General features: G+C 42.6%; 1 protein-coding gene across 7 annotated transcripts in view; it reads left to right on the top strand.

Moving 5' to 3' along the window:
• The window catches only part of FN1 (fibronectin 1), a 78,768-nt gene extending 60,182 nt beyond the window's left edge, over positions 1 to 18,586 (top strand). For 3 of the 7 annotated variants that reach the window (XM_090044941.1, XM_090044946.1, XM_090044942.1), the window contains 14 exons: positions 981 to 1,250; positions 3,415 to 3,602; positions 5,335 to 5,422; positions 5,675 to 5,851; positions 8,003 to 8,092; positions 8,348 to 8,527; positions 9,352 to 9,441; positions 10,408 to 10,877; positions 11,866 to 12,004; positions 13,995 to 14,159; positions 15,407 to 15,532; positions 16,029 to 16,135; positions 17,075 to 17,185; positions 17,778 to 18,586. In XM_090044941.1, the coding sequence (XP_089901067.1) occupies positions 981 to 1,250; positions 3,415 to 3,602; positions 5,335 to 5,422; positions 5,675 to 5,851; positions 8,003 to 8,092; positions 8,348 to 8,527; positions 9,352 to 9,441; positions 10,408 to 10,877; positions 11,866 to 12,004; positions 13,995 to 14,159; positions 15,407 to 15,532; positions 16,029 to 16,135; positions 17,075 to 17,185; positions 17,778 to 17,852 (2,276 nt within the window). In that variant the 3' untranslated portion in view covers positions 17,853 to 18,586. The remainder of the gene's footprint in view (positions 1 to 980; positions 1,251 to 3,414; positions 3,603 to 5,334; positions 5,423 to 5,674; positions 5,852 to 8,002; positions 8,093 to 8,347; positions 8,528 to 9,351; positions 9,442 to 10,407; positions 10,878 to 11,865; positions 12,005 to 13,994; positions 14,160 to 15,406; positions 15,533 to 16,028; positions 16,136 to 17,074; positions 17,186 to 17,777) is intronic. The other 4 variants (XM_090044947.1, XM_090044945.1, XM_090044944.1 and 1 more) reach the window with 2 other exon arrangements.
• Positions 18,587 to 27,723: the final 9,137 nt, after the last annotated feature.

The raw sequence follows: 27,723 nt of genomic DNA, 5'->3' as shown, positions 1-27,723 counted from the left end.
ATGAGTTTTCTTGAAAAGCTGTATCAAATATTAAGACAAAACTTTCCTATTAAAAAAACCACCTTTGCTAGCGATAAAGCATAGAAAATGCAAGACTAACCTTACATGGCAAATAAAATGACACTGGGAATCTTCATGAAAATCTAGATCTGATGTACAGATAGAGATTTAAGGGCCAGATCCTCAGCAGGCATAAATGAGTATAGCTTCACACAAGTCAAGCTAGACTTCAGCAGAGCTGTGCTTCTGTTTACCCTCGCTTGGGATTTGGTGCTATGATCTGGTTGCATCAGATGAAGACAATGAGTGGAACTAATTTGCGGGTGTTTGTGATCTGATTGTATATATGAGCATCCTCTGCACGCTCATTTCACATTGAAAGGTTTTTATTGATTTAGAATTTAATTTGCATAGCAATTTACTTTCTTTACAAATAATTTAATTGGATGCCAATTTACAAAGGAAAATGGTGGATCCTATGTTTGTCAGCCTTGCACTTTGTACAGCCATTTACACCAATAAAATCTAAGTACAACATGAAGCCTCCAAATCAGAAGGGTAGGCTTGCTTGTCATTAACATTATGACAAGTTTAAATAGTTCTGGCTCTGGTGAGGGGTCTTAAAAAGGGTATAAATGATGTTTCCGTTAATCTTAAGGCCCCCTTGATGCCACCAGAATGGCATAAAGAGGCCTTGGTATAAACAAGAATCGGATGTATGGAGTGAGGTCCTGGTCACACTGAAGTCAATGGGGAAACTCATTTTCTTCAGTGGGGCTGTGAGTTCATTTCTAGTGATTAACCTTTACTTCAGACTCATTTTGCACAGATATGGATATATGTACAAAGTGAAAGGCACTGTAGGACTGGACGCTTATCCTAGCAAAACTGAAAACTGCTTTGCATGTATTAGAAATGCTTTTTTCCTCCCACTGCCTGCTTTTTATCACATAACCTCTTACCGTTAATTTGCCTAACAGACATTGATCGCCCTAAAGGACTGACATTCACTGAGGTGGATGTTGATTCCATCAAAATTGCTTGGGAAAGCCCACAAGGGCAAGTCACCAGTTACAGGGTGACCTACTCAAGCCCTGAGGATGGAATCCATGAGCTATTGCCTGCCCCAGATGGTGAAGACGACACTGCTGAGCTGCATGGCCTCAGGCCTGGTTCTGAGTACACTGTCAGTATCGTTGCCTTACATGATGACAAGGAGAGCCAGCCCTTGACTGGAACCCAGTCCACAGGTATATTTTTAACTACACCACCCAGCTGGCCATGGCAGCAGTGACTCCTGCCCTGTTGGGTAAACTATGCTTCCATGTGCAACTGATGCTCATTGATGGGAAAACCCCTGTAGAAGCCAAGGGGGGATGTTTCCTGTTAAGAGTTGGCTTGGTTTTGTTGGAAAACTGAAAGATATTTCAAGATTACTAGGTATAAATGAGTAAATCACTGGAAAGCCTGTATTCAAAAGAGCTCAGCAGCTGAGCTAGCAGGACTGAAGACCAGATTGCAGATTCCTCAGAGAAGCAGGTGTCTTGATAGTTGCCGTTACCTTTTAGTTCCTTGTCTACAGATCTTTGGGGTAGTCAGGGCAGTCTGGTCATCAAGCCATATTAGGACAGCTTAATTTGAGTTGTGAGGAACAGCTTTGAAGAATGTATTCTGTTATTTCTGGACAACCTCATGCTCTACCATGTGCTTGCAGCAGATGGCAGGATCAGGAACATATGTCATAAAGGACAAGAGAAATGTTCAGATTCTAAGTCAGAGCAACTTTAAATCCCTTGGTGCTGCTGGAGCTGAGGGGAAAAGAAATGGCATGGAAGCCAGGACTTGGCCTCCGTTTCAGAAATAAGGGTCACTTAGCCCTTTTAAATCCAAAATGCATCCAGATTCCTTTTTGATGCTGCTCCAGAAGAAAAAGAGTGCCAGTCAGGCTGTCATTTACACCTGTCTCACAACAAGATATGGGAGGGCATGCTCTGTTTGAAAAAGCATTCTCTAGTACAAAAGTCAGATCCAGCTTAGTACAGAAGAAAATAGTTAAGTCCTTACTTCATCAGCACAACAGGAAAAATAAAATTGTTACAGTATCAAAGGCCTGACATGGAGTCTGAGTAATGCTCCTTCAAGACAGGTTTACATTCTCCTGGGTTTTGAACATCACAAGTTATCTTGTTTGCTGTCTAACAGCTACTGCCGTGCTTCTTTGACAACAAGCAGTTTGATTTGATATCCTCCTTCAAGGCAGTATGCCATACTCCTGCAGACATGTTTAGGTATGGAGCCAGATCCTACTATGTCTATTGATTTAAAACCTCCTCAATTAACAAATTCCTTTCCTTTGAAATGAGAGAAATGGACAGAAATTGCAATCCCTTCCTGTATTGATTTGTGATTTAGAAATCTTCCTGCTAAATAATTCATGTCATAGTCCACACAACTGCTTGGATACTTTTTTAAATGGCTTTTTGAACAAGGACTAGACAATGAAACTATCACATGAGATTTGTCTTCTTCCAGCAAGTTGAAATTCATAGCAGTTTCCAATGTTAACTCCTCTGTCCTAAGTAGAGATCTACCTAAATCGTGCCGGAAGTGTGCTGTCCTTTAAAATGACTCTTTTTTCACATGCTCCCACCTCTACCACTGCTGATTGACCAAAGAACACTGGCGGCCTCACTGCTTACTCCTGATTTGGCCAGGAAGCAAAAATCATGGTTTTAAATATACCGTGGTTTTTGCTTCCCACCACTGATTGGCTGAGGGGCCTCAGCGGTCCCGCTGCTTGCTGCTAATCAGCTGGGAGGTAAAAATCAGTGCATATTTAAAACTACAGTTTTTGCCTCCTGGCCAATCAGAAGCAAGCAGCAGGGCCACCACAGGAACAGGGGAGGCACGCAGCTAAAAAAAAGCAAAATTTAAAAGAGCCGGTGCGCAGTGTACTTCTGTCGCAGTTTACGTAGATCCTTATTCATAACGAGTTTCCATTAACTTGCAAATGAAAAGTTGACACAAATTCCAAGAGTGCAGGGCAGACCATGGATAATGAGTCACAGACTGATGCTATAGTATATACAGTATTATAATGTATTGTAAGTACTGGAATGATTGAAAGGCTACAAAACTGCTCAGATGGGATACCTTTTCATTTTACAGGAATATACCTATCTCCTCATTTCCAAAGAGAAACACTATCATGGCATCTAAGTCTTATCTTGAACAGTCTGGCACTATGTACTTTGAACCTGGGTTCTATATTAGATCCCATAGCTACCCAAAATATATCAGTATCTGCAACCCTTATTTCTTATTTTGTATCTGAAACTATTTAATTCTTATGATTGATAGTGCTGTCTTGACTGCAGCCAAGTCCTTCTAAACTAATTTTCCCAATTTCCACAGCAATTCCTTCTCCAACAAACCTGAACTTTGCCCAGGTGACTCCAACCAGCCTGATGGTTACCTGGAGTGCACCTAATGTTCGTCTCACCGGCTACAGAGTCCGAGTGAATCCCAAGGAAAAAACTGGGCCGATGAAAGAAATCAACCTCTCCCCAGACAGCACAGCTGCTGTTGTGTCAGGATTAATGGTAACTCCCTTGATTCTAATATTGCTGGGCATGACGTGGGAAGAAATGTTGGACATGTCAAGCAATTTAAAATATTCTGGGCCAGAACTTCAGCTGGGATGGATCAACATGAGTCCTGAGTGTCCAGCCCATCATTTGAAATCTAGCCAGTTGTCAGACATTGTCACTTGTATCACAGTAGTTAAAAGAACAATAGATTTGTCTGCTAAAGCTCCTTCAAATTAAGACCAGATATCATTTTTGGAGGCTGTGTTCTTAGTCAAGCACAAGTTATTAGACTCCCTACAATAATAATTGATTGAAGTTCTAGGGCCTTTGCTATGCAGGCAGTTAGAGTACATAATCTGATGGCCCCTTCTGGTCTTCAAGTCTATGAATCATTCTTCTGCATAATTTGAAAAAAAATTATTAAATAACAAAACATTCTAACCTAACTGAGCCCAAGTCTAGATGGCATAAACTAGATTAGCTCCAAAGAAGACACAAACTCAAATAAAAAATATGTTCTAATTAAACTTCAATCTGTTATTCCCATCATTTTTCTTCTCAAAGCAGAGCAGTCTTTTGGTAATAAATCATGTCCAACAGCACTACTAAATCACTGACATAATCCTATCTTCTCATGGGTAGTAAGCACCAAAAGTCCAGGGAAGCATTCCTTTTCCCAGTATTTCAGAATGATGCACAAACTTCCACCATCATTTTTTATTTCTTCTTCCATGTTTATGCTTTAGTAAGTCATATATGTCACTGTTGTAAGTGCTTTTTAGTCATGTGTTTGGCCATTAGGTTACCATCATTATGCTCGAGAACAGGATTATCCAACTGCTGCCTGGTGGGCCTGTGGCTCGCCTTGGTGCAGCCTGATGCTTAGAAATTGGGCAGCCCTGCTCCAAAATATACTTAACATTGTTGCTGTGATTCATGAAAGAACTTGTGTTCCAGCAGCAGAATATGTTACTGTTGTACTACCCACTTTCCCCCTTTTTTTTTGAAGTGCAATTCAAATAATTTTTAAAAATGATTATGAACTTATTTGCTTTTTAATTTTTAAAAATTATTGTAATTGTTTTAATTAAATACATTTTTGGAATTTGAATACGTTAAAATACAATTTTGGCTTTCAAACAGTTGTTAATAATAGTTTCAACCTCATCCCTATTTGCCAGTATTGTAAGTAGGGGTGGGCACAAGTCCCAGGCACTAATTAAAAAGGGCACAAAAATGGCAACTGCACACCATCACAGCAGCAGCCCATATTTGGAGAGCCTGCACTGCCACTATGGCATCCCACTCTGCTATGACAGGCAGTGAGGAGGTAGGTGCTCAGAGCCCTTTTTTTTTTTTTTGCCTTCTTTCCTCCCTGCAGCCCCAGGTGCCAAAGTACTTAGTTATGCCTCTACTGTTTGCTTTTAAAAAGGGCTTGATTTTCCTCCAGATCGTATCTCTAGATTAGTATCGTGGACTTTGACTGCATTATACTGCTTTAACTAAGGCAAAGACTCAGACTCTTTTTTCCCATTCAGCTGGGAATAAATTTTAACCGTCCTAATGATCTTTTAATTTTTAAGTTTCATGTTTAAATTTTTAAATTACTGCTTAGATCCTATATGGCTCTCCTAAATACTTATAAATTCATGCACATTTCCTAATGTCCCAATTCTGGTTCCCTTTCTGAAGCTTACATGTTCCATGTAGTTCTCTTAGCATAGTATAGCTTTGTTTTTCCTAGGTGGCAACTAAATATGAAGTCAGCGTGTATGCTCTGAAGGACTCTCTAACCAGTCGACCAGCCCAGGGTGTCGTCACTACCCTTGAGAGTAAGTGCCATACAAATACTAATATGTTCTGTGTATGGAGTGTGGATCATCTGACAGAAGTCAACAGGTTACGCCTTCAGCAAAGACCTAATAGAAACAATTGAGTGAGGGTGTCAGGATCTGGCCATTTCAAAATGTGGCTATAAGTTGCTCTGAGGGGGGAATTCATCATTATTTTCTTTTCAGACCAACTACTCCAAACCATTGCTTATGCCTATTATACTGACATTAGATTTTGGTCCTTTTGTGCAGATGTCAGCCCTCCCCGGAGGGCCCGTGTAGGTGATGTTACTGAGACAACCATCACAATCAACTGGCGCACCAAGACAGAGACCATCACTGGTTTCCAGGTTGATGTCATCCCAGCAAGTGGCCAGAACCCTATTCAAAGGACTATTAAGCCTGATCTTAGAGTGTACACCATTACTGGTAAGTGAACTTCATCATCAGACAGCCTCCTCTACATTGCAGGCTTCTGAGTAGTAAGGAAAAGATAGCAAAAGACTTTAGATGGAATTCAGGTGCACTTGAGAACTGTTACTAAAATTTAAATCCTACCACATGCTGTGAGAGCAGAGCTCCTGTTAAAGATGAAGATGTTTCATCGAATGAGACTTGCAGAACCAGGCCCTGATTCAGTGGGACTCACAGAGATATCGTAGTTAATTGTTCTGGGCACTTCTTTTTTCAGACAACAAGTGAGTGTTTTCTGGATCTGTTACAGGGAAGTGCACTTGTTGAAACTGGCAGTAGGGCTGTGCGAAGTTTCTGTTCATGATTTGATTTGGCCCGATTTGGAGGCTGAAACTCCGAATCTGAATCAAATCACTAGAAGCTTAAAACTTTCCAAAACGATTTGGAGCCTCCGAATCCATTCAGAAACAATTTGGAAGAGATTTGGAGATTCAGAAGGCAGTCTTTCAGAGGAAACAAACTTAGAAGAAAGGGGAGGAGCAGGAGAAGGAGGAGGAGCAGGGGGTGGGGAAGGACTAACATCTTTAGCTGGCCAGTGAGTATGATTTCTCCCTGACTGCCCTTCCAATCACAGTGTCTTGGGGAGGGACATAGAAACAGCGTAAAAGCCTCTGTCTGCAAGCTTTTTCTGTCCCAGACTCCCCCTGCACCTATCTCCTTGACAGCTGGCAGGCTTCATGGCCGCAGCAGGGCCTAGCAGGCCTGCAGTTTCCACTGTCCTGTGCCCCAAGACATACACAGTCAGTCTTACAAGCACCCATGTCACAAGTTTTGCCTGTCAGCAGCCGGAGGTGCAGGACCCCAGAATCCAGACTCCCCCTGCACCTATTTCCTTGACAGCTGGCTTCGTGGCAACAGCAGGGCCTAGCAGGCCTGCAGTTTTCATGCCCCTGTACCTTAATACACACACAGTGTCACCCATGTCTTGAGCTTTGCTTGTCAGCAGCTTGAGGTACAGTTTCCCAGAAGCCCTGCACCTATCTCCTTGAAACTTGGCAGGCTTTGTTGACTCAGCAGGGGCTAGCTTGCCTGCAGTTTTCACCCCACTGTGACTTAACACACACACAACATGAGTTTTGCTTTCTAGACTTTGAGGTGCTGCTCCTGCATCCTTGAAACATGGCAGACTTCATGCACATAACAAGGACTACCACCCCTACAAGTCTCATCCAAATCAGCCAAAAAATGACAAAGTTATAGATATTTCATTGATTCCCCATTATAGTCTATGGCCAAATCTCTCTGAATCAGTGCCAAATCTTCCGAAGGCATTTCGGCTGAATTGATTCGGAAAAGTGATCCGAATCTCTGAATCAAGTCACTGGCCTCCGGATCAGCCAAATCTGAATCGAATAGTTCTCTATTCGCACAGGCCTAACTGGCAGTACTCTCTTATCACATCCTGCAAGTGACTGACATTGGTTCACACCATGATCGTAGATCTCTTAGCAAGTCCAGAAATGGAACTGCCTGATCTTTGCAGGAGAAAGACTTCTAGATCATCTCCATTTAGTACCTTCCAAAAGCTGAGCTGACCTCTATGAACTGTTGTTTAACTACCCATTTGGTCCTATTCCCTGCTTCGTCCTAGCATTCAGGTTTCCTGCAGCTTGAACTGATGTATTGCTTCATTTTAAATTACTTCACTTCTAATCTGATAATTGCTAGTGAATGGGACAGATTTAATCATTTTCTTACGCACTAGAGGATCATAGTTCTGTGGCTTATGTCTGAAGTTAGGGACAAAGAGTGAAAAAGGTTAAAGATCAAATCATTACGTTTATCTCTTGGTTGAAGGCAGCTTTAACTTAGGATTTAAGTGGCATTTGAAAATAACTTAGTGTCAGTTTAACTGAGTTCAGTGAGAGAGCCCCTACTGCCTTCAGTGGGAGCACATTCAAGTCAACTGGTTGTTTTAGAAATATCTCAGTGCTCTTTTTTTAATTCTCCAGCAAACACAGCTAGTACCAACTTTGAAAGTGCTATTTTTCCAGACAGGTGAATTATCTGGCTGTAGCAATGATCAGAGTATCTTGCAGACTCCTTCTGCAAAAATTTAAATCAGAGCAGGCTAAAATTTGTATTTTTTTTCTACTCTAATTTTAGGCTTGCAACCAGGCACTGACTACAAGATCCATCTTTACGCACTGAATGACAATGCCCGCAGTTCCCCAGTTGTGATTGATGCTTCTACAAGTAAGAGCTTTTTTTTTCTCTCTTGCATGCATACATATATACTAATGGAAATTATTTATACACAATGACTGGAAATTTATATTGTCCTTGCATTTGAGCATATACATCATTTATTGCATTTTTCAACCTTATTTTTTCCTCTTTGAACATGGAATGGATTAGTGACAAAGGATAAATTCATCCCCCATGGGAAGGAGATGTGCAGTCACACGTACTTTTTCCAACATTCATTACATTGATTTTGATTGCTTATAGATGTTGATGCTCCTTCAAACCTGCGATTCCTCACAACCACAAGCAACTCCCTGCTGATTACCTGGCAGCCTCCCAGGGCCAAGATTACAGGCTATATCATCAAGTACAGTAAACCTGGAGCACAGCTTAAAGAGTTGCTTCCCCGACCACACCCAAGCACCACAGAGGCCACTATAATTGGTATGTCTTTGCTTCATTTGGGAGCTCATCTTGCTAATGTCCTCTGCATTGAACAGAGGATTCTGCTTAAGGGCTAGAACGTGGCTGTCCTCACACAATTATATAGCACAATCATATATACTACTTGCATCATGAGATAAAAGTTTTTAGGATGGGGGAGCAGACTCATAGGACTGGAAGAGATCTCAAGGGTCATCTAGTTTAACCCTATACACAGACTCAGGAGAGCAGACTTAATGGAGATACAACAGAAATCCATAGATTAAACTCAGCAGATTTTATATTCCCTCTCCTTTACAGCTGAGTAGGGACTGCATGCACTGTGCTAGCCAGCACATCAAAGGAGACATAGATTATGCAGTCCTTATTACCAGCCAAAATTAATTCAGATAATCCCTTTTTCCCACCCCACAACAAACCCTTCCTTGATCCAGGAAGAACAGACTGTGGTCAGTGATCAGACTGTGGTCATCTCAGCAGGAACTAACAAGTCCTATCCCATTGCCTGGACTAGTGCTTTACTCTGATGTTCCTCTCTGTGTTAAACTGCCCTGTTTCTCACAATCATTATAATCAGTCCCCCTGATTACCTCTCTAGCAATGTACCCTCCCCTTGTATCTTTCCCCTATATATATATTTTTTTTTTGAACAGTCAGTACCTAGCATCTGATGAAGTAGGTTGTTGCCTATGAAAGTTCATGCCTCTCTGGACCAGTTAGTTTCTAAGGTGTCACTTTCTCCTACCTTGTCCCTGTCTCCCTTTGTTGAGCTGTCTTATTTAGAGGTGTTTTTTAGAGCTAAAATTTGGCTTTTTTTCTTCCAGGTCTGGAGCCAGGAACAGAATATACCATCTATATCACTGCTGTGAAGAACAATCAAAAGAGTGAACCATTGATTGGCAGGAAAAAGACAGGTAAAATAAAAAGCTGGTCAACCACAGCTGGAGAAGGTGACATCTCCTCACATGGGGATTGGAGTCTCTGCCCTCTGGTGGCATCTCCAAAGAGCTAATATTACAGCTTCGTTTATAAGGTTCTTTTTCACAGGTCTATGTTGACAGCCAAATACAAGTTCTGCTTGAGATGACAGGTCACTTTAAAAAAAATAGTATTACTTCATTTTTTTTTTAAATTTTATTTCTCAAAGAGATGAATAAATGTATCATACATAGGGCTTTTAGGGTGGAAAAGATAAGATTTCAAGTCAAGCAAATCACATTTCTCTGTGTTAAGAGGTTAAGCACATGAGATCACATTCATTTTTTTCCTGTGTGCCTACACCCTAATTTAATTAAGGTTAATGCTCACATTTTCTTTTAGCTTGTGATGACATCAGTGGGAATGCTATATAGGTCAAGGTTATTCCTTTGATATGCATTGTATTTCTCTAGTTGTGCCCAGTCCCATACTGCATTGTAAAATAGACTACGAGGAGAGGTCACCAAGTAGCAACTCTGCCACACAGGTGGAGACCTGAATAGCATAAGAGTTAATTCCTTAGTGTATGGTACAGATCTTCTTAAACTGCTAATATATGAATGCCTATTGCAAATATATCTTGTTTCCTTAATTTGAGCATTGGTGGCTTCTTTGGCATGCAGTGATAATAGCTTTGGTTCAAGGGTATGAAAATTTCATACCAACACACTTTTTTTTGCCTGTACTTCAAATGATAAGACAATATACCCTCTGCTGAATAATCAGAGGCCCTACAAAGAGGCCCTAAAAAGTGTGTTGTATTCATGAGCATTGCTAAGCTTTAATTGCTTTGAGCAGTTGACAGTTTTCATTGTAGCTGCCTAATGTATGATAATTAATTCAGCCACTTTTCTGGGGCTTAACCTGCTTTGCTTTATTGCTTCTAACATGTCTTTGGTTAGATGAGCTTCCCACACTGGTAACCCAAACTCACCCCAATCAGCCAGAGATTCTGGATGTTCCTTCCATCGATGAGAGGCCTCCCTACTTCACAAACAACAGGTATGACAATGGAAATGGTATCCAACTTCCAGGCACCACAGGTCAGCATCCATCAATAGGACACCAGGGACAGCAAGTTTTCTTTGAGGAACATGGATTTAGACGGACTACTCCACCCACCACAGCAACCCCCAGTAAACACAGGCCAAGACCGCAGCCACCAAATGTGGATGAAACAGTTGAACTCGCTAGGTACCCAATACCACATGTAGTTGAACCTTCATATCCTCACTCCCGTGGGCCAAGGCGCAATGGCACTACAGGCCAGGAAGCTCTTTCTCGGACAACGATCTCCTGGAGGCCCTTATTGGAGAGCACTGAATATCTCATCTCATGTCTCCCAGTCGGCAATGATGAAGAGACTTTGCAGGTAACACAACTGTCCCTCTGCAATGCACTCTGAATGCAGGAAATGTATTGGACTTGATGGTGGCAGTCCCTCTAGCTTTGGGATTATAGCTGTCAGTGGCCACATCTACATGAAATGCTGACTGCACAGTAGCTCATTACTACTGCACTGTAGTGTCGCGTGGCACAAAGTGTGACATGATGCTACTGCATAGTAGTAATGAGCTACTGCACAGTCAGTGTCACCTAAAAGCTGTTTGGGGATGCTGCTGTGTAGTAGCTCCAATTGTGCAGTCATTTAGTATTTGTGTATATAAGTACTAAATGACTGCGCAGTAACAACTGTGCAGTCAACATCTCATGTAGATGTGGCCAGTAAGTCACGATTTAGTTATGAAAGTCCATCAGCATCCATCTTAGGCATGCCACTTCACAGCATAGCATTATTAGCCCTGAAGCTGTTCTGGGATGGAAGTACATGGAGGGTGGCTACACACATGAAAGAATATAGAATACACTGACAAAACAGAAAGACCCTAGGACTGTCTATAGTGTTTTGGTATGAAGAGGTGCAGTGAAAAAATGCATGGGGATTTCCTTCCACTGAAGTTCTTAAGATAAATCATACATAAGCGAAGAGTGGAGCCATGTAGCCAGATTAATATTGCTGTTGATCTTACAGCTAAGTGTGGGGGAAAAAATAAAATTTAGGGCATTTGAGTTCTGTTGCCACCCTCCTAAAGACTTCCTGTATGATCTGGGGCAAGTCACTTATTCTCCTTACCCCTAAAAATTGAGATAATACACCTATCACCAAGATGCATGGAGTGAGACTTCAGGTACTGATACTTGTTAAGCACTTTAGGCTCTAATTATTAGGCCTCCAGTGTGTGACTCCCTGTAGAATTAAATCTGTAGACACTGTCTTTATCCTGAACAGTTTATAACCTAAGAAACACATTCTTTTTAAAGCCAACTTTTGTGTGACACTGGTTTTACTGTAATTGCAGTTCAGAGTTCCTGGAACTTCCTCTAGTGCTACACTGACGGGCCTTACTAGAGGTGCTACCTACAACATCATAGTGGAAGCAATAAAAGATCATAGGAGACAAAAAGTGCTGGAGGAGGTTGTCACAGTAGACAATACTGGTAGGTTAAATTTATACAATCTGGGCAAACTCTGCTTTGCAAGTACATCTCTTACAGGGAAATGGTTTATAGGTGCTTAGGTGCTTAACTCTCATTGTACCAATGGGGTTATAAGATGTGGTTACCTGCAGTTGCAGGGGCTGGGCTCTGAACAATGAAGTCCTTCCAGTTCCATGTTCCATTTATTCCAGGTAATTACATCAACTCTCTGAAAATTATGTCAAACAACTGCCTGACTGCATAATCCTTTTAGAGGTCCCATGTATTTATCTATAGTAGCTGTTAGAGTTAGTCAGAGATGTTAGCTGTAGCTGTTATCAAAGAAAGTTGGTGGCAATGCCCATGTCATGGCCTGCATTCTGATCCAACATCAAATTTCCTTCCTTAGAATAATCTCTCAAACAAGGAAAGGGTTGCTAAATCAGTCTCTTCCTGCTCCTCTCTTTTCTTGTCCCACCATTGGGTGGTGATTTGCTATGTCTTCTCCCTGGTTAGCTGGACTGGGACCATCACTGACTGTCAGTTTAGAAGTGACTGCCCCATATGGAGTTCATATGACTGCACATGGGCAGAAAGCAGACAGCCAACATGCTGTCAGATGCTTCAGAGAAGAGGCACCCTTTCATGCTTATCACCTTCAAGACCTGGTAAACTCAGTCAACACTGCACAATTGAGGGGATCCAGGCTTTGGATGGCATGTTATTAGGATTTTTCTTTTCCTTTTCTTCCCCAGTATTTAATTTTTTCTGGGCACTAAAAAAATAAGATAAATTAAGAGCTAGTGAAATCTGCCACATTTAAGAGTTTCTTTACCCACAAGGTGAGTCTAACCACACAATGCCTCAGACCTGATCTGGAGGCCGCTCAGTCTCTTATCCCAATGAGAGCTCTTGTGTGGGCACATGCCTGCCAGAAACTGGACTGAGACTGCTAACTCATCCAATACAGGCCATCCAACACACCCATTTTTCAGTCAGATACTAACTACAACCAGTGATGTCCAAAGCAGAGTAATATATACAGGAAATCACTAAGGCATTCATATTCCCCCTTCTAACCTTGTCATTTAGAACAGGGGTAGCCAGCCTGTGGGCAGCCTTTGTGGCCCACAGCAGCTTGGGGAGAGAGCAGGCCTCACAGTGGTAGCTAGGCCAGGGAGCAAAAATCGAAGCAGCAGATCAGGAAAGGAGCAGAAAGCAGAATGGCAGATTATGCAGGTAGCATAGGGCAGGGAGTACGAAGTGAAGCAGCAGGTTGGGCAGGGGAAGGAGATTGGAGCAGCACTTGAAGATGACTCAAGGTTTAATTTGTAGCACTCCTGCTAAAAGGGTTGGCCTCCACTGGTTTAGAGCATGCTGATACTGTTGAAAGAGCATGTTGGGTATGAGCTAGTAAGCATGCTTAAGATAGAAATGTCCTGGTATGTACACAGCCCTGCACAAAGAGCAGCTATTATAACATCCTTTAAGGGTGCACCATGCACCGTGGTACACTGTGCTTCACTGTGGCACTCCCTAGTACCATCCCTTCAATAATTCAGGCATGGTTTTTATAGCTTATTTCTCTACCAGGGTTCTACTTAAAACTCAGAGCACTTATGATTTGGGAGGGATAAATCTCATGTCAGAAGACAGAACCACCTGTCATCCCTAGGAGAAAAGCATGCATCTCAGTTAAAGTGGTTCAGTCAGACTGTTGCTTTCCAATAGCAAATACAAAACTCAAGCTCACTTGAAACCTGGCAATTCAAAACAAGCAAAAAAACCTTTCACCTAATATTTTCTTACCACTCCACTGCTCTGCCAAATGCAAATGGAAAACAAATCAAAGAGATGCTGCTGTGCTGACAGAAACAGCAAGAAAATATCCTTACATGGTTCCACTCCTGCAAAGGCATTGTAAGGAAAAACTTGTATTCAGAAAGGTCTTTGCTTATCTTTCCTAGGCGTGTATGCGGTGTATGATTCCTGGTTTTTTTTCTCTTTCCAGTGTCTGAAGGATTAAACCAGCCAACTGACGACAGTTGTTATGATACATACACTGGCTCCTTCTATTCCATTGGAGAGGAATGGGAGCGATTATCTGAAACTGGCTTTAAACTCTGGTGCCAGTGCTTAGGTTTTGGCAGTGGTCATTTCAGATGTGATTCATCTAGTGAGTAGCTTGCTTTTGTCCATCCATCCATATATTTAAACTCCATGCATAAATGTACTAATGGCATGTTTGACAGATCCAATCTGACCCAAACATGAAGCAAACACATGCGCATTTTAGTTCAAAGTAATGTTTTGCATCATCAAAAAATGATGGAAAACTTTTATCGCTTGTGATTGAATTTTGCAGCCCCCTCAGTATTACTGTTCACTGTAGAAAAAATGGTCATTTTTTGTGTTTGTCTATAAGGAATTTGCAAGAAAATACCTTTTTAGTATTTTCCCCTCCCCTACTAAGCAAGTACAGTTATTGCAAAAAATTAAGAGATTTGACACCTCAGTTGAAAAAGTTAACTAGTCATTTAAGAACATATCTGTATAATCTTCAAATCTTAATTTTATGTATTGGCACAATGGGGCTGATAATTCTCAGGGATTTCAAATGGGCACAGATACAAGACTGTTGTTTGGTTAGTATATGATTGCCCTCTCCACCCACCTTTCTGAAGCTGTCTTCCCATTTTCACAGTAACTCATTAAGGTTGGCAATCAGTATTATTAGACGGCCAGGATGACTAAAGTAACACTTAGGTTTAATGCCCGACAGATGTAAGTAGATGAAATTTAAATGTAAGCTAAAGGGATAATATGAAGTCAGAATGAGTAAGTGATTATATATGGCATACGTCCAAATTTAAATGTGCTTGTTTATGGCAGAGAAAACTAACAGAGAGAGCATATCTAAGCCTTGAAAGTAGTAAGCTACAGGGAAAATATTTATTTATAGGGCTAATCATTATATGTCATCATTTGATATGCATGGTCTTTTTTCCCATGATCTGTGTAATGGTTTTAATGTGAATTTACTCAGTATTAAGTACATTCTCCCCGTGTGCCTGTTTAATCAGGCTCTCTTTATAGTTGCATCCAAAATTTCTTCCCAACCCAATCCTGAGCCAAGGCCCTAACATTCACATCTGTAAGTTTTCCCACACCAGTTCCTTTCTTGAGGGAATCCTTTACATGAAGCTGGTATGACCCTCACCAATTTAAAGTCCTACTCTCAAATCAACTTCAAGTAAATGTATGGATATGTTTATGTCAATGAAATTGTGCTCATTTACAGAATCAGTGAATTTTCCCTTTGAGGCTCATGTGAAAGTGAATGGGTTTCTTTACTCTACCACTGAGTAACAGAAACATCTAGATTAACAACCTGACTGTACTGTTCCCCTCTGGTTCATTCAGAATGGTGCCATGATAATGGTGTGAACTACAAGATTGGCAAAAAGTGGGACCGTCAAGGCGAGAATGGACAGATGATGAGCTGCACATGTCTTGGAAATGGAAAGGGAGAATTCAAGTGTGAACCTCGTATGTCACTTTATCATGTATATTTAACTGAATTCTCAGCTTGCAGAGGTGCCTCTTAGCTGTGCTGTTCGGGACAGACTGTATAAGGGCACTTTTTATGTTATATAATATGGTACACCATGGCAGGTCACTATGATTGAACCTCCACACAAGACTGAGTGCCATATTCTTTGAATGTGGGTTACACTTCTAACAGGATGTAATTTGATACCAGTAACATGGGGTACTGCTATGGAGTCTTTTTTTACTGAAGATCTGAACATCTTCCAGATGTGAATTAAGAGTCACTGTCCCTGTAAAGATGAGCACATATGAAGCACAAGGAGTGCTTTAAAACAGCTTATATGCTCACAGCTAATCACTGGTTTGTAGCAGACCTGAGATTGTGAGCGCATTGACTCTGTCTAACCACTGCCCCACCGTACTACACACCTTCATTCTTCAGAGTAAATATGAACCATGCAACTGAATCTTGCTTATTCCTGATTCTCTGCAGATGAGGCAACATGTTATGATGATGGTAAGATGTACCACGTAGGAGAACAATGGCAGAAGGAATATCTTGGTGCTATCTGTTCCTGTACTTGCTATGGAGGACAGCAGGTAGGCAGAACTGGTTTGGCACCATGGCATGAGGACAGATATTATGGGAAGAGTGGGTTAAGGGGATGACATTTTATTTATCATAAAAGCAACTTTAGTTTACATTTTAAATTGGCACTATTTTCATGTCTGAATTACAGAACTGGGGAACACTGCCATAAAATCTGCAACCTTCACAAATAAAAACAAACTTGGAGAGTCATCCCTCTTCCCCTTGATTCAAAAGTGAATCAAGAGAAGTCAAGGCTGGTGTTATTTTCCCTTCTTCCAGCCTTCCACACATGGCTAGTGCGCCACCTAGGAATTCCTCAACTGTGGCCAGAGGCCACTTGGAATATTTGAATAAGAGGCTGGTCCTGTGGATTTTATCTCATTCCCTTTTCCAGTTGCTAAATTACCCACAATACTTTTCTATATAAGTAGCCATTACAGGTGCATGGGGGTAAACATGAGGAAGTAGTCTGCGTAGTGAGTGCAGGAAGGAGGGAGGCATTTACAAAACAACTACCCTGTTGAAATATGACTTATACTGTGGAAAGATTGGAGAATCCCTGATGTAGGCTGGGTTAAATCAACACTCTGTATAATTAACTGCCATTCCCTTCTATATACATCCCCCAAATTAGTGCAACAGATAACCAGGTAAGACTGGTAGCAGGCATAACAAGAAACATAAGGAATCGGGGCATATATCCATGCTTACATTAACTTGCATATTACTTCTATTTCCTTTGCATCCAAGACACCACTGGGTTGTACTGGTGTAAAACTGGAATAACTTTTGGGATGTTAGTGGATTTCCATGGAATAATCCATCAATCTCGGTGGAGTTACACAAGGGGTGAAGGCACACTTGTGTTAGAATGTAGTAGCTTTATGTGCCTTTTGCTCTTGAAAGACAGTGTCTGATTTGTACGTATGTTGATGTCTTCTTTCAAGGGTTGGCGCTGTGACAACTGCCGTAGACCCAATGTCGACGCAGCCTCAGAAGGCTCTTCTGGCCATACCTACACACATTTTACACAGAGATACCACCAGGGCACAAATACTGTAAGTACACAGGACCCTCTCCAGGCAGAGTGTCTTTTGCATGGGTGTCCTACATACAAGTCTTGTAAAAAATAATGGACTAGAACTGCTTGCAGTTTTCAGTCTGTTCTGTCATTTATATTTAAGGCCCCAATTCAGCAAAAACTGAAGCACAAGCTTAAACTTTTAAGCATGTGTTTGAAGCCACTGACTTTGTTTTATAGAGATGGAATATTCTTTGTTGACCCTTTCATGGGTGCCACAAGATGCCATGCAATGTGAGAACTGTGAGGTGTGCAAGGCAAACCCAGAGATTTCAAATAGGAATCCATAGTGTTAAAATTATTCTGAACTGTTGTGGTCCTTTTGAATTCTTTACAACAGAAGAATAATTCTATTATTTTTCTATAGTCAAGAAACAAGTGACAACGAAGAGCTGGCATTTTGCAAGGGGCGCTTTGAGTCTAAAATGGGGTTCTTTGAGTCTGAAAAGGTTGAGAACCACTGCACTAGACACAAAAAGGTTGGCTGCAGCTCTCAGACTAATGCTACTGGCCTACAACACTGTACTTGACATGACTGAGGGCTAACTGGCTTCCTTTTCTCTCAACAGAATGTCAACTGCCCAATTGAATGCTTCATGCCCTTAGATGTACAGGCAGACACACAACATCCACGAGGACAATAATATCTAGCAGGCCTTAATACAGCAACAACAAAATATGCATCTCTCTCCCAAGACGATCATCTGAACTGGAGTGATGCTAGCAAAATCGCATCTTTAAGAATGGCCCCCTGCTCTGGAGTCACTTCCCCAGCTTAAGCTCAACTCACAGCTTCTCCAAGCATCACCCTTGGAGTGTTTCAGACTTTTCTCATAATTGATAGCAGTGTATTGCCTCGTTTTGCTCAAAGTATTTGATGCCATTCAGTATTTTTCAAATAAAAATGGTACTGAGTCATAAATTAATTGAGGATCAAAATGATATGTGGGAGGGAAGAGTGGTGAAATCTCCCTTGCCATCCTAACAAATCTTAATGGGAATGATACTACTAAAGTTTAGAGATAGGAAAGTCCACCAAACACTTCTGCTTTCACTTAAGCGTGCAGCCAGCAATAACATAGGAATTGCAAACCCCATCACTGTGATATTTAAAATATGCACAGTCTTAATTCTTTCCAAATGATCCTAGTATTTTTCTAACTCTATCTTTGTATCTCATACTGTTATTTATCAGAATTTTTCCCTGCCCCTCAAGTGTTTTTATATGGGAATAAATTGTTTTGAAGACACTCAGTATGCAGTTGACAAAGGAGAATTTGGTGTAATTATGATCAGTGATTATTTTTTATACTGTAAGTGCCAAAGCTTTACTACTGTGGAAAGACAACTCTTTTAATAAAAAGATTTACAAACCAGATGCATGGTTAACATTACTTTTTCTTTGCTGCTCTGTAGTTAGAGAGAAAAGATATGAGCTTCCCTGGAATAAGATGGGACAGCTATCATTCTGCAGTATAACATGAAACAGGCAAAATATTTATAGGTCAGTTTCTGGAAGGACAGGCAGACAGACTAATTGTATGAGAAAGTACCTAGAAATCCCAGCTGCGATCAGAGCCTCATTCAACTATTATGCCCCAGTGTAGTGAGAGACAGAAAGTGCAGGGTGCTGAATCTAGGGAGGAGGAACCAGCAGCATACTTATAGGCTGGGGAACACCCTTCTCAACAACAGTGGCCAAAAGGGATCTTGGAGTCATTGTTGACTCCAGGATGGACATGAGCCGCGAATGCGAGGAAGGTGTCAAAAAGGCTAACCGCACCTTGTGCATCCACAGATGCATCACAAGCAGGTCCAGGGAGGTGATACTTCCCCTTTACATGGCACTGGTCAGGCTGCAGTTGGAGTACTGTGTCCAGTTCTGGGTGCCACACTTCAAGAGGGATGTGGACAACATGGAGAGGGTCCAGAGGGGGCAGCAGGCCAGGACCTATGAAGATAGACTAAAGGGTCTGAATGTATTCAGCTTCCACAAGACAAGACTGAGAGGGGATCTGGTGCCTGTCTATAAACTCACCAGGAGGGACCAGCAGAAAATAGGTGAGGCTCTGTTCCCCCAGCACCACCTGGGATAACCAGGAATAACAGCTACAAATTGATAGAGAATAGGTTCAGGCTTGATACCAGGAGGCATTTCTTTACGGTATGGGCTGCCAGGCTCTGGAATAGACTCTCAAGGCAAGTGGTGCTCTCCCCTACCTTGGGGGTCTTCAAGAGGAGGTTGGATAGATATCTGGCAGAGGTATTATGATCCTAGCACTTGTTCCTGCCCAGGGCAGGGGGTCAGACTTGATGATCTGTTCAGGTCCCTTTCAATCTTAGAAACTATGAAAAAACTAGGGAAGAGGAACTACTATCCTCATATTAAAAATGAGAAAGGGGCATTAGGTACTTAAGCATTTAAAACTCAATTAAGAACATATCATGTGTTGTCTCCTCCATTTCACCGAGGCTAACGGCTTGCTGAAAATCAAGCACATGCTTAAATATTTGCTAACATATAGCACTAAGAATTGAACGTGGGTCTCCTGGGACCAGACCAAGGTCTTTGCCACAAACCCAGTTTTCTAGAATGGATTTCACAAATGCTTATAAATCATAATTAATCTTTCTACTTACAACTGGGTGATGGAGGATCATTTAATCACTTATTTCTTAGCAAGGGATTGAAAAATAAAACATGCCTCCCTCTGTTCAAATAAATATATAGATTCACACTACTCTATTCACCTTCCCAAAATTGGGCTGTTGCATATACAGTCTCACTATGGTAAAATATTTATTTATTAATTTCCTTAGAAATGAATATGCAGAATTCAGTTTATTCAGCTGGCAATGATCTTGACTGAGTTTCTAGACCAAGGATTCTTGGCCAGGGACCCCATCAGGGGTATTATGACACCCAGCCCCCGAGCAATGAGAAGTATACCACTCACTCCTTCCCCTACCTACCCCAGAGTCTCACAGTCATAGGTATGCATGGCTGCCCCTTCTGCCTTCTGTGCATGGGTGGGCAGTTGCAGAGCTACATTTTTCACCCTGGTTCATTACCCAGCTCCTTGCACATATCCAAGGCTGGGAGGAAGAGCCACAGAAGCAGGTAGCTCTGGTCCCAGGTGTGTCAGTCCTCAGAGAAGCAACCACAGCAATGGGGGCTGTGCTTGCCCCTGTCAGGTACGGGGAGGGGGAGAAGGGGAAGGGGACTTTCTCCCTCCCAAGCCTCATGTTCTGTCATCCCCTGCAACCATGTGTGCAGCCCAGCACCTCCAGGGCTGGAGTTTGGGGTGGGGAGAGGAGACAGGGTATAGACCTCCCTGGGAAAACTAAGCAGAAATTTGCCCACTGGCTCCTGGACCCACTTGTAGGGAGTCAATGTGCCCTGCTAACAGCAAGCATGCACAGGACCAGGGAGAACTGGGTAGAGCAGTCCAAAAGGGTGACATATTATATTTTATATTATAGTAATATAACTAATTAAAAGTGTGTTGGCTTTTGAAACGGGGTGCTGCTGAATTCTGAAAACATGCAGAAGGGTGCCACGAGTCTAACAGGCTGAGAACTACGGTTCTAGGCACTACTGTAATACACACAAAATAATTAAAGGAATTAGTTTTAGGGCATGTCATTAACACTTCTGCATAAAGGAAGCCATGTTTCTTAGACAGAGAGCAGGGAAAGAAGCAGGTAACTGTTTTTGAACAAGTAATAATTTTGAAATATTGGGAAGAATGTGTTGCTGTGTTCTTCTTGCCTATGGAAACTGAAATGTTACAACTTGCTTACGTGCACTATTGTGAAGGTAACTGGTACAAACACTTTCTAATGCTCTATTTGTTCTCAGTAGAATTGCAACAGAAGCATTTTTTTACATTAGAGACCAAAGCAGCACGTCTTGCCTAGATACTAGTAACTTGCCTATTAAGCTCATTTTATGTACTGATGAAAGCATGCATCCATACTCGACCCTGTTAAAAACCCTTGTTTATAATGGAAAACCTGCTTTAGCTTCAGACTGTTTTTACTCAACAAATTACCACAAACCTAAAATATTATCCCTTTAGAACCTGTTGAATCGCACTTAATTCAACTAGGAACAACATCTTTCAGTGCTAACTGCTTACACTGCAAAAACCTCAAGATCCACATTTGCAAAGAAATCAAAAATACAAAGGCTCCTGGACCCACAATTCTGCTTCCAGTTACACAGAAGTCACATCTATGAAATTACTCTGGATTCACTTAATAGCATAAAGATACAGCTTGGCTTTTTGACATGAGACAAATGTAGCAATAAAAAGCTGTTACTTTAATGGAGTGCTGTCAATAGGACAGCTGAAGAATTTGCAAAGAATAAAAGTATTGCAGTGGGAAGAAACATTTTGCTGTCACCAAAGAGGCTAAGTGGGCGAAGTTCTGGCCTGGGGTTCTTGTGGGGAACACCCTGGAGGGCTCAGTTTGAGCATCTTTTGCTGTAGTTTCATAATGGGACATACAGATTCAATTTTTCACCCCGCAGGAAGATAACCTGGGCCTAGCTACAGGCCCCAGAAGCTGCTCTCTGATTGATTTCTGATAACACAGGGTGCCTATACACATGTAGTGAGGCTGATGTGCTGCAATTAGAGTATGTCTAAGCAGACTCAATTAGAGCCGCCCTAATTAAAATAACCCCCTGCACCTCCTGAAGCGTGTATAAATACCCATAACGTTTTATTTTATTGGGGGAGTGTTAGTCCCCTGGTTAACTACTATGGGTTTGTTCACTTGTTGCTGAGGTGGCCTACTGTAAGGGGAATTAAAAGAGGAGGCTCTGGGAGAGCATCAGGGGAGTGAAACCTGGAGTCCTACGGAGCACTGAGGGAACACAAGGGAACAATCACATTGATGGTAGGGTGCTTGCTGTTTAGCGCTCTGCTGGCTATAACTGTGGCAGTTCATGCCTCCCACCTTGAGAGCTGAATGAAGAGGGATCTCTGTGAGGTCAGGGTGCTACAGACCACAAGGAAGCCAGGACCAGAGAAGAGCCAGGATCTCAAAGCCAGAGACTTACCTCTCAAGAAGTCATGCCAAGGCTGGCTTTGGGAGGGGGGTAGGGGTTGGGAGGAAAGGTCCTTCCAAGAAGGGAAACGGGACAAGTTTGGGGGTTTTATGGGGAGGCGGGGTGGGATGTAAGAGACTTGAGGCAGAGCTTTCCCTGAAAGGGGCCAATTGTGACAGCTCTGTGACACATTTCAACATTGCACAAGAGGAAAAGCTAAATGGCTATTGAGAATATATTGGAATTAGAGCACTTTGCATCTGCCAAGAGAAAATTAGCTTATTAACCTAGGTTGGCTTATACCCTGACATGTAAGGGTGTCTCTCCTAAAACTCCTGTTTGTTATAACTCCTGCTATTCTTGTCAGCCTGACAAAATGTCTTCTTTGCAGCTTGCCTGGATAAACATTAGCAGAGTGCCAAAGACAGATGGCTGAAAAATTGACATGCAAAAAATCAAGACCTTTGTTTCCTTATAGAAATTTCAACCGGGAAAAAAAATCAAGTTTGTACGAATGTGGCAGTTTTTCAACCAGTTCCACCGCAGAGCATAGGAACAAAAGAACTTCCAGGCTCGCTCTGTATTTACTCTTGAGCTGGTGATGTCCTTGCTCCCGGATGTCTCTCAAACCCCTGGTTCAGCAAGTACAGTTCAAGGTCTATTAACATTTCCAAACTCAAGCTAGGTTTACTGAACGAGGCACCGGGGTACAATGAACTCGTCATTCGCTGCCTCGTAATAGATCACACTGCAGCTCATCCTACTCTCAGGAAACTATAGAACTTGCACCTTTCTGAGTGCAAGAACTGTTCCATGCTTGCCCCCGAGGGTGGGACTGAAGCAAGGCTACGGCTGTGCCCTCCACATTGGAGCTGCTTACTCACCAAAGAGCAGTACAGCAAGTGGGATTCTCCACATCCTTGGGGAAGCATCATGCTGAGGCAGAACACTTCTGTCCCAACCCCAGTGCATTTGATAGGCACCTTCTAGCCCTTGAGCCTGCTACATCTTTCCCCGCTGCTTTGAGTGGCAGTGTTTTATTCCTGCATGCCTAAGCTGCTCAGCTAGCCTTGAATATGCATTGAAGTGTCTCAGCAAAAGTTATGCAGTGTTTGGTAACAAGCAAGGAAAAGCCTGTAAACCCTATGTACAACTCCCTCAGCGGGTGACAGAATAAATTGCCTGTCACTTACACTACAGGTACTACCAGAGGTTTCCCCTTATGTAAAACACATTTGAAGACTCAGGATGGTTACATCCTGTCTGGCCTTTTGCTCGCAAACTCTGGAGACTGGAAACTGTTCTTTTGCTCTACAGCGATGTGGATGGCATAACAGAGGTTGTCACAGATGGAGCAAGAACCATCTCCCTATGAGACAGGAAGCTCCCTTGATTCTGAATAGCATACATTATAGAGTGCTGCCGTGCCTCTTAATCATCGCATATATATCAAGAGAAAAAACACTCTCATCTGTTCAAGTCTCATAGAACACTGGAATACGTATTCAGGAGGAAACATCAGATATTTACAACCATTTGAAACAGACGATTGAAAGAGACCCCTAGGGTCACTGGGTGCCTATACACAAGCAGTTGATGGTGCTCCAACACGCTGTAATTACAGCACGTCAGAGCAGAGACTCAGTTCATTGAGTCTGCTGGAGTGTGGCAATTACTGTACTCCAGCAGACACCACAGCATCTTGTGCATCAGTGTCCCCACGCTTAAAAGTGGCAGTGGGGGTGCTTTAACAAAAGGTCACTGAACAAGCTTTAGTTAAAGCGCCCCTGCCACCATATTTAAGTGTGGGGACACTGATACACAAGACGCTTTGGGTGCTTTATTTAGAGCGGACCTTGGAGCTACACTAATTAAAGCACCCCCCTGACTCTGCCCCTTACTCCTGGAGCAAAAATGCCCATTTAGTCCAAAGCCTCCCTGAACAGATCCTGGATTCACTGGATTAGTTGAAACTGCCTTGCAACTGCAACATCACACAGGTTGAAAAGTATCCTGAGGACTGCAGATAAAGAGTAAATGATAAAACAACAGCAAAACAAAGAGCTACTAGTATAGTAACAATCCAGTATAGCTCCTGTATTAGTCAATGCTTTGGAAAATGCAATTAAGAGTATGTGTAAAAATAAATAGATATTTAACTGGGTTTTTTGGGGGGGGGAGTGGGGGGTTATTGCATATACCACAGAAACCATAAAAAAGGCATTCAGAGCACAAAAATAAATCACAGGAAACATGAAATTCAGCCTGTAAAAATTATAGCATAGGAAAAATAGGGGGAAATTATTACAAACTCAGATACCCTACAAGCAAGAGATACATAGAAAGCAAATGGAGCCAAGGGTAACATAGTTAACAAACAAGCCTGCATGACAATGCAGCAATATTTTAATATTGGGTTGTTATCTGTATATCTGAAGGAGCTGGTAGCCCTTCTATTATGGCTTTGGGGGGCATTTACTGTCTTGCCCACAACTGACCCCTTAGGACTGAAGTTAGAGAACATATGTACCAATTTCCACAGAGGCCACATCAGCATGAAATTCAAATATACAAGAATGCAAAGAGAATGTCGCTGCCTACTGCAAGTAAAGAACGAGAACTATGAGGAAAGTGATGAAAACCAGGGGTACAATAGCATGAAATGGTTAAAAAAAACCCATAGCACATAGACTACGATCTCTTGGAGTCTACCACTCTCCTTCAGAAAGTGGTTTAGGCCTCATGCTTCACTGGATAAGTTGTCAAGACCCTAGTGCAAGGAACAATCCCCCGTTGTTTGGCAGGGAGATTCAAGAGATAGCTCAGTATTTATTTTAACTCATATTGGCATCAAAGAATAATTTATGTCAAGATGCATCCAGCCTGGAAAATTCAGAATAGCTGCTGCTCCATCTAGCTAATTGACATTCAACAGTTCACGCTGTTGGCCAGGAAGGGAACTGATTTGAGCATCTGGAGAATGCCCCAATTTAGCCACACCTTGAGTAGTATTCAGTGGCAAAGTCCATCCATCTCCATGCTATGAAGCCTATAAGCAATATGTAAAATTCATTATGGAACGTACAACTAAGGCCAAGAGCACCTCTGCTGTGTTGCTATGACCTAGATTCTGCTCTGTACATAACCAATTGTAGCCAGGACCATTACAAGGATAGTGAGCTTGGCTGGGCAGGGATGTAAGCCACTTTTAAGTAGGTTTTTAACTGGATCCCAGAGGGTTTCCTTTTCTGATGCAGAACACTTGCAGTGGCTAAACCTCTTTCTATGCAGTACAGAAGTTATGCCAGGACACCCAGACATCTATGCATCCCTGATGCTGGACTGTCTTTTTTATAACCAGTGCAAGTCAGAGCAGCCCTCAGGACAGACAAGTGCAACATGGTTCCAGTACCGGGGAAGCACTAAGCTTGGTTAAGATACTTGCACAATGCTCCTCAGCTGTGCAAAGCGTTCCCTCTATTACATTCAAGGATCTAAAGCGAGTGCTGGGTTCCACAGCTAATGACATATTTGAAGATGATTATGTAGCTACTAAAAGGAAGGATATTCATAGTGAATATGGGTCTCCCTGTATAAACCCCATTCATCCCTTCTCCCACAACACTCACCCATGTTTCATAGTTAGTAGGGCCAGAAGGGACCTGAGCAGATCATCAAGTCTGACCCCCTGCCATGGCAGAAAAAAGTACTGGGGTCAAACAACCCCAGCAAGGTAATTATCTAGCCTTGTCTTAAAGACCCCCAGGGTAGGAGCCTGCACCACTTCGCTTGGAAGTTGGTTTCAGATCCTAGATGCCCTGACAGTGAAGTAGCGCCTCCTGATGTCTAATCTGAATTTAACCTCTGCCAGCTTGTGACCGTTATTCCTGGTCATTCCTGGCAGTGCTCGGGGGAACAGGGACTCCCCCAGTGCCTGCTGGTCCCCCCTGACTAGTTTGTAACAGGCCACTAGATCCCCCCTCAGCCTTCTCTTGCGGAGGCTGAATAGGTTCAGGTCCCGTAGCCTCTCATAGGGCCTGTTCTGCTGCCCCGATCATGCAAGTGGCCCTCCTCTGGACCCTCTCCATGTTGTCCACATCCCTCCTGAAGTGCGGTGCCCAGAACTGGACGCAGTACTCCAGCTGGGGCCTGACCAGTGCCGCATAGAGGGGGAAGATCACCTCCTTGGACCTGCTTGAGATGCATCTGTGGATGCATGACAAGGGGTGGCTGGGTTTCCTGACTGCATCCCCACACTGCCGGCCCATGTTCATCTTGGCATCAATGATGACTCCAAGATCCTTTTCCACCTCTGTACTGACGAGAAGGGAGTTCCCCAGCCTGTAGCTTTGGTGCCGGTTCTTCCTCCCCAGGTGCATCACTTTGCACTTATCGGTGTGGAATCCCATCCTATTCTCATCCACCCACCCCTGTAACCTGCCTATTCCCCCTTCTAGCATGCCCACATCCCCCCACATCTTAGTGTCATCAGCAAACTCGAACAGGGTGCTTTTCACCCCCTTGTCCAAGTCACTGATGAAGATGTTGAACAGTACGGGCCCGAGGACCAAGCCCTGCGGAACCCCACTGCCCACATCCCTCCAGGTCGAAAATGACCCGTCCACCACCACTCTCTTGGAGTGGCCCTCCAGGCAGTTGGCAACCCATTTGACTGTGTAGGTGTTGACACCACAGTCCCCCAGTTTTTTAATGAGAACATGTCACATAGGGGAGCAAGTCTTTGACACTCTTGTATTTCCTAGGAGGCCCCTTGTACTCTTAAGGCCCTCTTCCAAGTTTTCTGTTCCCATGCCATGCTTCTTATTCTAACACCAGTTCCATGCCCACGTACCCATTGTGTTTCATTTCTCACCACTGCCTTCCTCCCTATTAGCATCCTTTTCCATCCTGGTCCTTTGCTCACTCTCTGGTCTGTGTGTTCATTCCACAGCTCTGGCAATAACTTGCTGACAGCAGACTGAGATGTAGTGAGTTGAGGGGATGGGAGATATCCATAGATAATGGATTTCAAGGAGCAGTAAAGCCACATATAAGCACAGTAGCAGTGTCTCAAAGACAGGAAAATCTTCATGCAAAAAAGCTCTTATTTAAGAAACTGTTATCCCTGATAAGTAACATTACTCTATATACTTCCTAAGCATGTGAAGGCCCTGTTTGGGACCCACTGTACTACAACATGCACAACTCTTCTGAAGATTTTACACTCTAAATAGCCAAGATAAAGGGAGAGATAGAAATAGGGAATATGGAATTTGCAGTTAGTAGCAGAGCTGGGACTAGAACTTGTACCCTGCACTGCACCCTGCCCAGTGCCCACAATACTTTTGCATAAGCTGAATGGCTGCAGGGCCTGTCTTTTACATGAGCTGGGGATTAAGCCCATAATGCTATAACCCAGAGATTTTTGCTAGTGAACCTGTACTAAGTTAAACAGA

Source organism: Crocodylus siamensis, chromosome 4 (genome assembly GCF_052110815.1).
Source record: "Crocodylus siamensis isolate JL-2025a chromosome 4, ASM5211081v1, whole genome shotgun sequence".
Taxonomy (NCBI): domain Eukaryota; kingdom Metazoa; phylum Chordata; order Crocodylia; family Crocodylidae; genus Crocodylus; species Crocodylus siamensis.
The sequence above is the reverse complement of the archived record's forward strand: the minus strand, read 5'-3'. Positions and strand labels throughout refer to the sequence as shown.